Source organism: Phocoena sinus, chromosome 10 (assembly GCF_008692025.1).
Source record: "Phocoena sinus isolate mPhoSin1 chromosome 10, mPhoSin1.pri, whole genome shotgun sequence".
Taxonomy (NCBI): domain Eukaryota; kingdom Metazoa; phylum Chordata; class Mammalia; order Artiodactyla; family Phocoenidae; genus Phocoena; species Phocoena sinus.
The window spans coordinates 79,489,051-79,504,368 of record NC_045772.1 but is presented as its reverse complement, the minus strand read 5'-3'; the positions used below and the strand labels follow the sequence as shown (position 1 = coordinate 79,504,368).

The following is a 15,318-nucleotide window of genomic DNA, read 5'->3' as shown; positions in this document are numbered from 1 at the left end:
CGTAAATTCATGTAGGAATAGAAGTCTCACTTCATTTTTTTAACTGTTAATGCACAGGAAGTGCATACAGCAGCTTGACTTTACTTATGATTCAGACACTCATTTTCTAAGGTACATTTCCACAACTACGTGCAACTTTTAAAATAATACATAATTAGATAATATGCATACGTCATGTATAGAAACAAAAATTAAGTGCACTATTGCCCTAGAAAAATCTTTGATACTGTGTTTTACTGCCCAAAGATCAAAATTAAATTGATTGCTGTGATTTGTTTCCCATAAATAATTTAACTGTGTTTACAATCCTTAACTAAATCGCACTGATAAAGAACAACCTCAGACCGTTTATTAAGTCACGATCCCATTTTTACTGAAATGTATGGTGGATTTAATGGATACTAAAGCATAACTATACTTTTAAGCAATGAGGAGAAATTTTTAAATCTTATACAAAATGTTACATAAGCTTTTAGCCCTAAATGACATTCATCATGACACATTTAATTGTAACAGTATAGAAACTGATCCCAGTCATTCATTTTTAAAAATAAGTATGTAGAACTCTTTCTTCCACACTTAAAAACTAGTTATATAATCGTTTGGATGTGATTTCTTGCACATTTTTTATTTTTAGACAAAAAAATATTTATGATGAGAAGTGTTAACATCTATTTTAACAAACCATAACACATATGCAAATGGATAGTTTTCCCTCCAAACTGTTTATTTTAGAGCAGTGCTTCTCACCTGGAGGGGATCCAGTGAGCAGATGCCAAGTATGCTGCTTATAACAGGACTCCCGCCTCCACCCCCAGCAAGGAATTGTCAGTAGTACCAAGGTTGAGAAACCCTGCCCTAGAGAATATATCACATCCCAGGGGTTTGGCCATTACTAAAATATTCCGGAAAATGTTCTTTCAGAATTATCTTGTTTGAATATACTCATTGGTGTCAAGTCTTCATCTCTTGTGAGGTATATTTTATTTTAGACTAATCCTCATGACTCATAGGGACAATTTAGTTCATTCATGGAACTCAACAAAACATGCAGGCAGATATTTACACACACTTGAATATGCACACAAAATTCATTAATCATTTCTAAGTAATTGAGAATTTGGGCTGGTTAGAAAATGGAAGACTTAAACTACTTTTTTGCGGTATGCGGGCCTCTCACTGTTGTGGCCTCTCACATTGCGGAGCACAGGCTCTGGACGCGCAGGCTCAGTGGCCATGGCTCACGGGCCCAGCCGCTCCACGGCATGTGGGATCTTCCCAGACGGGGGCACGAACCTGTGTCCCCAGCATCGGCAGGCGGACTCCCAACCACTGCGCCACCAGGGAAGCCCCTTAAACTTTACTTCTGTATGATATTCAAAGATATTTATTGACAAGTAGTATTTATTCTTTTTTTTTTTCATTTTTATTTTATATTGGAGTATAGTTGATTAACAATGTTGTGTTAGTTTCAGGTATACAGCAAAGTGATTCAGTTATACATATACATGTATCTATTCTTTTTCAAGTTATTTTCCCACTTAGGTTATTACAGAATATTGAGCAGAGCTCCCTGTGCTATACAGTAGGTACTCATTGGTTATCTATTTTAAATATACAGTGTGTGTATGGATTTCACAACCTTGACTGTCACCTAACTCCCAAATGGGGAGGAGAGAATCAAGGAAACTTTCTTGGTAAATGTTCTTCTTCAACTCAAAAATTAGGAAAGGAGGGTCCTCAAAAATGTGGACTGAGCAGACAGTGTAAACTCGCAGCCCCTTCCCCCCTAAAAAAAATGTTAACTGAAGAACATAGTAGCTAACTCTTCATGTTTTTTCTGGATATATCCCTTTTATTTAAATTGATCCTTTTGCCTTCAACCAAACAGATCTAGTCAAATTTACTTATATGACCCTTACTAGATAGAAATTCTGGTTGATATTCAGTATGATATGGATTTATCTTTTATATTCAAATAATCCAGGTCTACAGTAGTTTTAAAATTATAAAACCCTTGAAAACCAAGGATTTCTGTAATTTGGCTGTTGGCAAAACCTGTCCTGAACTAATGTGAAACTTATACTTTTAATTTACCCACATAATGTGAATATTCATACCCTTCACTGAAGAGCTATTAATGTGTTTTATTTCAGGGGGCTTAGTAATATATGCACTACTTTTTGCCTTTATGAAATCTGAAAATTTTCGAATTCCAAATTAGTAAGTATGAAACCAATAGAAATTATAATAGTAGATGCTTTTATTTTAAATAATCTTTTTTTGTCCTCATTTTTTTTTCAAAAATTACTACAGTTTTTCATAATGACATATCACCTCACACCAGTCAGAATGGCCATTATCAAAGTCTACAAATAATAAATGCTGGAGAGGGTGTGGAGAAAATGGAACCCTCCTACACTGTTGGTGGCAATGTAAATTGGTGCAGCCACTGTGGAAAACAGTATGCAGGGTTCCTTAAAAAACTAAAAAGAGTTACCATATGATCCAGAAATCCCACTCCTGGGCATATATCCAGAGAAAGCTCTAATTTGAAAAGATACATGCACCCCAGTGTTCGTAGCAGCACTGTTTACAATATCCAAGACATGGAAGCCACCTAAATGTCCATTAACAGATGAATGGATAAAGAAGATGTGGTACATATATGGAATATTACTCAGCCATAAAAAATGAAATAATGCCATTTGCAGTAACACGGATGGACTTAGAGATTATCATATTAAATGAAGCCAAATAGAGAAAGACAAATACCATATGATATTGCTTATATGTGGAATCTAAAAAAATGATACAAATGGACTTATTTACAAAACAGAAATAGACTCACAGACATAGAAAACTTACGGTTACCAGAGGGGACAGGGAGGAGGCATAAATTTGGAATTTGGGATTAACAAGTACACACTACTATATATAAAATAGATAAACAATAAGGACCTACTGTATAGAACAGGGAACTATATTCAATATCTTGTAATAACCCATAATGGAAAAGAATCTGAAAAAGAATAGATATATATATACATATAACTGAATCACTAGGGTATACACCTGAAACATTGTAAATCAACTATGCTTCAATAAAAAATTAAACATAAAAAATACTATAGTTTTTTGACTTTAATCTTTTCAGAAAATCATGGAAACAACTTTGTATTTTATTATCTCATCAATGGAACTAAAGCTTAATGTACTTAGTGATAGAAAATAAAGAGTAACAATTGTCAAAGTCTTACTATAGTGCTTTTGAGATTTGTGACTTAACTTTATATATTAGGGAGGGAATCCAAAAAATTATGAGTTTACCAATATTAAAGTAGGAAGAGGACACAATCAAGCAAATGATAAGAACTAATATGTATATTGCTAATATTTCTATGAAAAATGCTGCATATCACATAATCTTTTAAAATGCAGAATAAAGTTAGATATGATTATCCCTTAAATAAGCAAAGATTTAAAAACTGGTGAGACTAAATGTAATCAAGGTTGCAAGAAAACAGCTATTCTCATGGGCTGCTTATGGGAAAAAATTGCACAAAATGTCAAAAGCTGTAAGAGAGCTCAAAAATTATATCCCTTGGGCAACATGATTCTACCTCATGAATTGAAATTAAGGAAGTATCTAATATGCACCACAAAGTTACATATATGGATGCTTGTCACTGCTTTATTAAAAACGACCAAAATATCCATGAATAAATATTAGTAAAATAATTTGTTATACATCCCAGTAATGGAATATAAAATCATAAAAGAATATATAATTACTTTAAAATATTCAAAATGTATTTTAAATGAAAAATGCCAGAGTTAGAAAATAGTATGTACAGTTTGAGACCCATCCTCTTCATACCCAATTTTGTATGCGTGTGTGTTTGTTTTGTGTTCATATTTTTATGTATTTCCTAATTTTCTATAGTAAATATATTCATAATAGAAAATTCTTACTACTTCATATTTTCTAGGTTTTATGTATATATATATGTATATATTGATTATATGTGTCTGCAATTAATCAGGAAAAACTAAACAAAAACATATATACACTACAAAGTGAAGGGTCCTCAAGGATAACAAAATAAGGGAAATACAACTGAGAAATTTCAAGGCATTTTCTAATTGATAGCCTGTTCAAAAAAAGGATGGTACCTTTGTAGACAAATGAAAGTTATAGAAGTTTGTTGCATTCTTCCAGTCCATGAAATGCTATTTTAGCAGAAAATATTTCCTGGTTTTTGAGAAGTGTTACATTTCTTTTTCAGAATTTTAGCCTTCTTTCTCTTTATCTGAAAATTTGAACTCTCTCAGGGTTCTTGATTACTATTTCAGTAAAATGGGGAATATCACTTTTTCCCTAGATTTCTCATTTCATATATTAGCACACAGGGTAGAATTCTTACCTCTCATTCATGGTGTCCAGCTCTCAACATCTTAACCTGGCAGAAGAACTAAACTAGCTGTAAATCTTACCACCCAGACCACACTTGATTATTGTATGATGGGAAAATTAAATGTGAATAAAACAGCCTAGAGCATTAGGGTGTTCTTGGAAGAATAAACACAAGTTGGAAGTCTTATGTGGACAGTGCAAAGTACAGGAAAGCAATCAATCATGTAAACATCAAATGAAAGATTGGTAAGGAAGCCATTGGAGTCTGTCAGGCGCTCCCTGCAATAAATGGCTTACTCCATTTCTTTTCCCTTTCACTCAGTTTAGAAAAGTGAATTCTGTGGCATCTCTAACAGAACCCAAAAGATTTCATTAAGTTCTTATTCCTGTTTAAACGTATGCTTTGAAAAGAATGAGCTCAACCCACTGAAGAGGGTTTTTAGTTTATATAAAATGGGCACAAACATGTCATAGCACATACATCCCTGACTTTTTTCATCCTCCCACAAACAGGAAACTGTTAAGGTAGCAATAATAGAAGAGCAAAAGCGAAGTGAAAAGGCTGTGGAAGAGGCAGTGAAGAGAACAAGAGATGAATTGATAGAGTATGTAAAGGAACAGAAAAGGGTAAGTATCCCCTGAAGGGTTTTAACTTGTGCTTCCACAAACTGAAGCATTGGCTTTGGTACAATGACATGAAATTTTAAAATATTTTAAATGTCCTTTGCCATCTAATTTAGGAATCTTCATCTAAGATTATTTTTCTGATATAATTTTATATTCTAATAGTTAATGTCTATAAACATAAATTCCATCTGTCAACAAAAAAAGCACACTGAATAATTTCTTGCTGGATTCCTAGAAATGACCTATAGCATTTTCAATTTAACTTTACACTTGCAAAGAAAGTAAACAGTTATAGACTTTTCGTTTTTTGGCCATAAGTTTGTTATTTCTTATAATATTTGTCAAAATTTGTATGCACTCGTTAGGCCTTCGGACTGGGTTAACACCACTGTGGTTCTAATAGATTTTATTACGGTTATCAAATTAAGGCTCTTCTGCCATAGTTCCATTTCAAAAACAAAATTCAGAAGCTTTACAAAATAAACATCATTTCAGTACAATGTGGTTTTATCAATATGTGAGTCTGAGCAGTAGCCAGAAATAATGGACTTAATAGCTTAATTTGTAGATTTTTCAACAAATCTTTATTCTTCTTAAGTAGTATCCAAGACGAGAAAGACTTAGGATGACTTAGTAATCTCTGTAATAAGCATATTATATTACATTATATTATATAACATTATATGGTGAATTTTCTCACACACTATTTTATGTCTCATTTATATGTTTAGTATAACATGTTATAAAGTATCATACTTAAAGACTATATATTATACAATATATAGTATTATATAATATAGCATAATAAAATTATAAATAAAACATAGTGTGTATGAGGACATTTGACACAATTAATTGTTGGTCAAAATGACAAATAAAAGATTATTCTTCAGTTGACAGTTAAGTAGAAGACCAGAAGTGTCATACAAACTCATGATACCACTTTAGTTCCATACCCTTACTTTGAAGCCAAGTTTGGTATGATACAAAGGAAATTCTTACCCCTCAGTAACTACCATTAGGTTTCAACAAAGCAGAGTTTGTCAGCAGAGTAAAAAATTGCTAAGTAGGCTTTTCAGATAACTTAACCACTCACAGAAGCATTTCATATGGGATTAGATCTTTGGGCATGTTATCTCAAGGTGTTTTTAAAAGCAGTTTCACCCAAACAAATTCCCGATGGGTGCGTAACCTTCTGAAGAGAAAATTCTGAGCCAAATATAGTCAACTGACTTTTCAGGAAGTGATATGTTCCCAGAAAACTCCTATTTCTATATGTATCCCCAAGGAGTTTATGTTAAATAAACTAGTTCAGAAGCAGTCATACAAGAAAGGAATTATAGATGCTTTCCACATACACACAGGAATTGTGATAGTGAAAGAACACAGACTTGAAATAAATTCAAGGCGTCTTGTGGGTGTATCCTTTTGTTTTTTTTTTAAACGGAAGTATAGTTGATTTACAATGTTGTGTTTGTTTCAGGTGTACAAGCAAAGTGACTCAGTTATACATGTATTATATATATATATATATATATATATATATATATATATATAAATACTTTTTCAGATTCTTTTCCCTTATAGGTTATAACAAAATATTGAGTATAGTTCCTTGTGCTACACTAGGTCCTTTTGGTTATCTATTTTATATATAGTAGTGTGTATATGTTAATCCCAAACTCCTTTGGATGTATCCTTTTTTAACCATCTTTTCTTAATAACGTATGGCCAATTCTTACTAGAGCACTAAATTTGAACGAGAAGTTATGTAACATAACAAACCCATTCATAAGGGTATCTTAGATGAATATTTCTTGGATCAAAATGGAAATTTTTTCTTAAAAAAATCTTTAAAATCGTGTATTACTTTCCTCTCAAAAGAAGTCTTGTGGCTGCTGTAAGAAACATTTAAAATGAGAGCAGGAAATGCCTTTACAGGAGTTACCTGGTCCCTGTGTGAGGTAAATTAGCCCTTGAAGAGAACTGACAATGAACTCTGCCATTTAATCTGTGTTCTTGCAATCATATTAAAGGATTAGTATCTGTTTATGTTACATAAACTAGTTATCACGTTTAGAAATGTTCATTAAATAACAACAAAATCATGACAATATTACATTCTATGTGCACCAGAGTTCCACTTCTCTATGCTTGTTCCTTTATATGTTAAGAACTATAAATTTAATACCTGCCTTCCAGAACAGCTCTGAGTTAATACATGTAATAAAATAGAACAGCTAGAGTGTGGTCTCAATATATATGTACATTACTGAAGAAAAACAGAAAGGCCTAGTAGCATTATTTTTTGCTAATTAAAAGTGTGCTTTTCAGATTAACGTTTGGCATTCTATTTCCTCTGAGGTTTATAACATGATTCTAATAGTTTATTCCATTCTTGTTACTAGATTCACAGAAGATTAAAACTGATTTAATCACTATATTAATAGGAAGTTTATTACCATCACTTTGGGATTTGAGAGTTTTTAAAATAATACATATTGTGGAATACTTTTAATATTTGAATGTTTCCATCTCTCCAGACAGAAAAGCTGTAAAAAAGGAAAGTGGATAAAATATTTGAAATGAAAGCACCAACCAACTACTAGATCTCTTTTTTATATAACTTTTTAAAAATTAAGATTCTCTACACTCTGATTCTTTTCCAAAATGGATTTCAGTGTTTCAAGTTAATTTTTATGAATTTTGGGATCTTGGAAATTTTTCACACACAGAAAAGACATCTCATAACTTATAAAGTAATATTTAGAAGAAACAAAAGGGTTTTTTTAGCAAATTCATAATCTTTTTTTCTGCTTCCAAAAGACTAAATTAGGGCAACTCATCTCTACTTCTTCCTTTGTAAGATGAATTTCTGTTTGCATCAGACAAGAACACTTTTCCAGAACAAAAATTTTCCTTTCTCCTCTCCAGCTTTTTTTAACTAGAGAGTCAACTTGAGATTTTCAACATTAGACACCTCAAAAGCCCTGTAGACCTTGGTGCCAACTGGGCTTACATTCCAGTCTGTGAAGTAATCATCCCCTCTTGAAGTTTTCCAAAATCTTTGTAAGAAGTCTAATGTTGTGTTAGTTTCTGTCTTTATATGTCTTTTGTTCTAACCAATCTTTGCTTTGATATCATTTTACCCTTACCAAATTCACTAAAAGACTGAAATGAAGACTCTTTTCTCTACATCTTTTTCCTTCAGTCTTTTACTTTTAAAAGACAGAGAAACAGAATGAAAAATCTGAAATGCTTAACTTTTCAAATAACTTATAATTTATTCTACAATATTAAATGCAGTAGAATTACAAATCACCACAGAGGATAACATTGCTTTTTCTGGGTATCAACAATCAACAAGTTTTTAATCAGTGATCCAATCATTTTGAGTATTACAATTATACTAGAAGTAGAATTAGAATTATACTAGGATTAAAATTAGAATTATACTGAGAAAATGTTTTACTTTTAAATGCCATTTACCAGGGTTTTATTGTATCAAATAAATAGGGATGTCCCTGAAATTTGTAAATACTCATATTCATCTGGTCTAAACATCTTAGGACAAAGGGGCTACTTATACCTATACTACCTATGTACTAATTACGTGGATCATAATTTACACTGAAATTACATCCTAAATTATTTACTAAGTTGGATACATGGTACTTATACTGTTACTCCAAGTCCTAATAATAATCAAAGGTTAAGTGTAATCAAATCCAAACAAAGAGAGCTTTTGAAATGATCAACCAGGAAAATTATTCAAATTAATAATGGATCTGTTTCAGTGACTATTATAAGTGCCTTTCTTATAGGTGTTCTAAATGATAGTATTAAAAAATCCTCTGTAAGATCTATCTTGTTAAACCCAGAAAATAAAATTATTATATTGAGTTCACAAATTTAGTGTGAAACTGAAAAGCCAAAGTTTTGCAGTCTCAGTTCTCATAATCTTTTCATTAGTTGATAGAAATTGTCTCATTCTTTAATGAATTTAGAAATTTCCATTATAATTTGTATAATAGAGAGAGAAGGGTAAACAGGAAAACCTAAAAAGATTTTAAAATACGCTCAATTTATCTGAGAATCAGCTAGGTATCCCCAAATGTAGTGATTTATATTTAACAGCCATAATATGTTTTATTAAAATTAAATTGTTTTGTTTCAAACTCTCTTGAATCATTACAAGTTCTAGATTAAGGGGTTGCAGATACACCCCATGGGTCAAATTTGGCTTGCTGTTTTTATAAATAAAACTTTATTGAAACAGCCAAATCCATTCATTTGTGTGCTACTCTTTGGCTGGTTTCATGCTGCAACAGCAGAGTTGAGTAGTTCAGAGAGACCATGGGGCCCACATAACCTAAAATATTTGCTGTCTGGCCCTTTACAGAAAATCGTTTGTCAACTCCTGCTCCAGGCTATCAAAATAATCTTGAGGAGAAAATTTCTTCCTGTCAGCCCTATAAAATATTTATTCTTTCATTATGCCTTATTGTAACTAGACAATTGAAATTCCTAAGGTGCTGTTCTGGAAAAGATTTCTTGACATTAATTGCCAGATAAGGCATTATAACATTTTAGGCCTGGTCATTAGTGACATAAACTTTATTTTAGACTAAAGGAGGTTGTAGGAAAACGAGATGGGAAAGACCACATCCCTTGACACTTCCCTAGGGAGGAAGAATTTGTGGTTGAAAATGACCTATGGCCCTTGGATTAGAATGAAGTGTTCCAACCCATCCCACAAGTTAAGAGTGTTACACATGAGCTTGCTATGAGGGAGGAAGTGTGAATAACATTCAGCAAGCAACAACTACTCACAGCCAAGCAGTGATTCCTAAAAAATAAAATCCCATCCAAATGTAATAAAAGATTATTTTTTTTTCCTCTTAAGAACCAGAATTATGGCCTGTATTTTCTAAATCACCTCCAGGAAAATAATCTTCACATTAGAGGATCCTTTTAATTTAGATCTTTAAAGAGGAGTAAGGAGCAGTTATCTTTACTTCAAAGTTTTTGTGGTCAACGCATTGTTATAATTTCTTAATTCTAAAAGGATTCATTTAATCCAGGTTTTCTACAATATTCTTGAGTGTTTGCATCTCAAACTGATTAATAAAAGGCAATATTTGGCCAAAATGAACTCTCTGTAGTTTCTGTTCAGTTATACAGTTACTTGAATTAAACATAATTTCAAGACAAGTTACTGAATATCTTGTGGTGCCTTACTTTTTTCCTCTTAATAATTTGGGAGTTGGATGAGCTGGTGTCGAATGCCTCTTAGAGTTCTAAACTATGTTACCACTGTGAGTAACATTTTCCTTGACAGATGATGAGTCTCCACAGGGGTTTTTAATTCTTGGTATAAATCACTTGCATCATAGTAGTTATTTTGTGCATAATTTATACATCAGTGTAGGGAAGTGACACTTTTCTGGCATTCCCCAGCCTCCTGTGCCTTCTCATCCTAATCGATTGGCCTTACTTCTGCTTGTCCTGGGGCAGGCTGTAGAGTTGCCTATGCAAGATGCAGCTCAGTAGCCATTCAGCATCTGCCCTTGTAACTTTTGCTTTGGGTCCCATATTAGAAAATGCTTTTATCTGACCAAGGCATTTTAAAATGAATAATATACCTTCACACTCAATTGTTATCTGTACTTTCAGTTGTACCTCATTTTTTGATGCCAAAGGGAATTTAAAGATTTATACAAGGATGATCTAAAAAGTTACTATTTTTCAATCTCATACTCTTCTTTGAAAGCTTATTTCATACAGTACGCTTTAAAATCAAATTTATTGCTGTTTTTCACTTTCTATTTTAACAATCTTCTTGATCCTCTTTCTTATTCTGCTGGACTCACTTGCACAAGAACAACCTTGAAAGAACTTACTTTGGTGAGGCAAATCTATTGATCATTTCCGTTTCAACAGTGGGTAACTGAGAAAAGATACTATAGACATAGCTTAATGCTTAGATTAAGTTTCCATTATTCCTGTTTCAGGGAATAAAACATACGTTCCAGCTTAAAATGAAAATTTATGCATTTTCACTTAAGAACTAGTTCAGCACAGCAATTAATGTGCTCATCTTTAACTGGTCTTTGGGATAGCAGTTTTGTTTAAAGCAAAGCAAAACTTCTAAATCAAAGTACAGTAAGTATAAATATTTTAGTTGGAGTCAGTTAGTATCTAAAAACGTTCATTCTCTGTTTTGTGTAATTAAAATGTTCATCTAAGTAATTAATCACTTCTTGAATTATTACAGTGAATTAGCTTTATTCTTCATTAAAAGGTTTTAGCTTTTTCTTAGATATTCGGATGACGTCTCCTTTCCTTCAATACACTAGAGTTCTTAAAATTCAGATGGTGATAAGAACTGATTCAAATCAAAGACAAATCAATAAAATCAAAGTGTCAACTTTGAGTCATAGGCCATGGAATTTAGGAGTTGACATGCCTGATGGGTATGCTATAGGCCTGTATTTAGGTATAGCTTCTTGAGATGGGCCCAAGTGAAGAATAGCTAGGTAGCTCATGATATAAATGGTGAGCAGCTGGTGTAGAAGGAAAATCAGAGGTCAGACCTAGAGGAAGTGATAGCTATCAGAGGCCCCCATATTGAAATGATGATGACAATGATAACAGCTAATACTTATATAGCATTTGCTAAGTTTCAGGCACTAGTCTAAGGATATTATCATTTAAGAATGTGTGTATGTATTCATTACTCTCAATAGCATTATTAACCGCCAGATCATAAAGCTAGAAAGTGACAGTCCGGCTCTGGAGTCTGCGCTGTTAACCATTTGGCAAACCACTTCTGTGGGCAACAGTCATCAATAAAGAATAGGGACAAAAGTTTGTGAATAGGTCAGAAATGAAAGTTTCAGATTAAAAGCCAAGAAGAATAAGAGGATAACAGAGACCCATGTTTATGTTTTGTTAGTCGTATGGCACTATGTAGTATCTACCAGATCAAAGCAGCTGTGGAGGACGAGGACCACCATATCTTTAAAAAGGTGAAAGTCTGGTTTTGGAAGGAAAGTATAAGAGCATATTACCTTAAGTAAAGGTCAAAAAATGGCTTGAAGCAATAGTAGATACCACAACATATGGCAGTGCTTGAAAAAAGGTCCAAAAGATTGTGCTGATAATCATTGACAATAGAATTCCAGAACATCACTTAAGACTATGGAGATAAGAGTGGATTTTTTATTTCAGTCAAATGGAAACTAAAATATGTACTAGGCTACATAGTAAAAAGAGGATGGACAATTGTCTGTGAGAAGACAAAGGGTTTGGTCTCTTATAGGAATAAGCAAATTAATTTACAAAGACTTTTATTAAAAAGTCTATTTCTAGATTCTTAATATACCTTTTGGTTGCAATTCTAGAATGTCCTGGTTCATGAAGCTTATTTTATTGGGGGCAGTGGAGATGGAGTTTGTTTTTTTCTCAGATGTTGTCTTACCCTTTAGCCAACCTTAGAAGTCAAAAAGCATGTATATATGTTTTCATTTATTCACGAACTATTTATTAAGAGCCACTATTGCCTTTACCATGTTACTATTAAACTATTAGAAAGAAATGAATAATGAAGTGGTATTCCAAACTGCTAGCATCTTGATCTATACAACATAGATCCTTATATATATACAACATGTATTTGTGTACGCCCTTCCATGTTCCATTCTAAGCTATGTACTGGGAAATTGCAGTTTAAATTCTTCTTCCATTCTATAAAGAAATGTTAAGCATCTTTAATAGTCTGAGAACTGTGCTCAGGACACAAGGATAAATGAGATCATCAAGAAAGAGAGTTTATACCCTGGTATTCATAATGGCAATACATATTTAACAACTAAAATATATAAAGATTTTTACATACATTATTTGATTCTTATAATCACCTGCATGGTTATTATTCTGATTTTACAAACTGGAGAGCCAAAGATGATAGAAATGTTCACTTTTCCAAGGCTAGATCTAATAAACCATAGCTGAGACTTGAGTTTTCCTTTTTTGATCCTGTACTCCACATCACAGCAATTGGCCTTGTCACCTTCATTTATACTAGCAGTTTCATTGTACTATCTAGAGTGAAGTCAATATCTGGAGATGATTATCAAAAAGACCATGGTAGTTAGAATCAGTGAAGAACCCTAACATTAACAGCTAAGAGGACTAGAAGTGCATGAAATACTCAGTGATACAGAAAGCAATTGACCATGGAGACAGGAACCCACATGTTACCATCTTCTTCTCTTGCGGTGCTTTAGTGTCCTGTTTTGAGTTCTATATTTGGAAAAGATGTTGACATTTTCATGGAAATCGGAGTTTTAGAGTGAACTATTGAGGATATAACCTAGGAGAAGACTTTGAAAGGTCTAAGCTTGTTCAACTATGGAAAAACTTAACCATGGAAATTCAGCAATATAGAAACCAAAAAAAATCTTAATATGACCTTAATGCTAAAGGAATAACTAGACACGTTCAATTTAAGTGGTATCTAAGTCTGTATCAGAAAAAAATACAAAACAGCAGCCATTTATTGAGTGCCAAGTTTGTCCAAGATACCATGGTGGCTGCTTTACTTACACAGTTTCACTTTATCCCCAAAACTATTCTAAATTAGTATCTGCACATTACAGACAAGGAAAACTAAGTCAACGATGTGAGATAACTGCCCGAGATTAGTAAAAGAGAGAGTCAAGATTTTAACTTGGTTCTATCTAACTGCAAACCATATAGGGAGATTCCTCAGTAACTCTTTAAATCTGGTTTGATAATTTACTTTACATAGTATTTTTCAAATGGTATTTTAGGATTGTCAGTTTCTTCACTAACAAGCTTGTAATATACCTTTTACTTTTATAGGCTCCATCTAGATAAATTAGATAAATTTTACAGGCTCTGTCTAGATAAATTAATTAAATTGGCTCCATCCAGATAAATTAGGAAGAAAAATAGAAAGACATGGATAGCACGTGTGCGCGCGCACACACACACACACACACACACACACACACCTCGTTTGGGAAATTGCTTGAAATCATACAATCAATTGCTTGAAATCAATTGCTTGAAATCAATCATCGTATTACATACGATTTATAAATTATTTTTAAATAGGTTTTTCACCTATGGTGAGCTTTTGAGTATCCTAGCAAAGACTGTTTGTTTAGATACTTTAAATATTATTTTATTCCTGCAGGGTTTTAAGGTTTTGATTATATAAAAATCAGGCCCGTTGTTTTCCTAATTGTCATGACCATATTAGGTGGTGGTGAAATATTGACACAGTCTTAAACAAGATTTCTGTAAAATGTGCATCATAAATTGGGCTCTGAAGTTAAAGCCACCACAAACTTATGTGGTAGCAGTAATAAGTGAACAATAGTTTGGTTTTTTTTTTTTAAACCAAGCCTAGCTCTACTATTCTATGTAGTATTATCTGTACCTTTAGTCCAATCCAGCCCATTAATACCAGTGTTTAAAACTAAACCCTTAGCCTATTCTCTTTAGTTCTCATAAAGTCCTCATAGACACATCGTTGGAATTAATACTCATTTCTAGGGTCATATAGGCTAATGCCCTTAAAATTATACTTCCTCTTAGGAATTAAAAAAAAAAACAAAATAGAACTAACATGTCAGAGTTATTTCAGTCCTTTAAAATATATTAAAATATACAAGTAATTATGGCAAACAATTTTTTTTTATGCAGCAAATTAAGAAAATGAGTCATGATCCCAACATATTCTGTTTGGAAACTATTCATTTTGTTAAATTTTAAAGTTATGTTAGCTTGGAAAATATATTTCTTTTAATTTTATTTTATTCAATTTTAGCCTGGAGCTAAGCCACATAGCCCTGCTCTTTCCTCCAGTCTGACACTTCTCTTCAGTGGCTCTCAGTTCTTAATTCTTTTTGCGTGGCTTGCAGGATCTTAGTTCCCCAACCAGGGATTGAACCCAGGCCCACGGCAGTGAAAGTGCCGAGTCCTAGCCACTGGACCACCAGGGAATTCCCTCAGTTCTTAATTCTGTCTTGAGATATAGAAAGAAGAAATTATTTTCATTTATAAGAAAGATACAATGAACAATAACAATTCAGGCTTTGCGCTAATATCTACAAGAGTTTCTTGTAAAACATTTAAAAATATACGACCTTCCTCTTGTATACTTTAAATTGGACTATAGAAATTATATCTGTAGGACTGTAGACTTACTCCATAATAGATTAATAGTCTTTTTAACTATC

At 32.8% G+C, this 15,318-nt stretch overlaps 1 protein-coding gene across 3 annotated transcripts in view; it reads left to right on the top strand.

Annotated features, from left to right (window-relative positions):
- The window catches only part of CCDC91 (coiled-coil domain containing 91), a 385,980-nt gene that overhangs the window by 326,890 nt on the left and 43,772 nt on the right, over positions 1 to 15,318 (top strand). For all 3 annotated transcript variants that reach the window (XM_032645518.1, XM_032645520.1, XM_032645519.1), the window contains exon 12: positions 4,931 to 5,044. In XM_032645518.1, the coding sequence (XP_032501409.1) occupies positions 4,931 to 5,044 (114 nt within the window). The remainder of the gene's footprint in view (positions 1 to 4,930; positions 5,045 to 15,318) is intronic.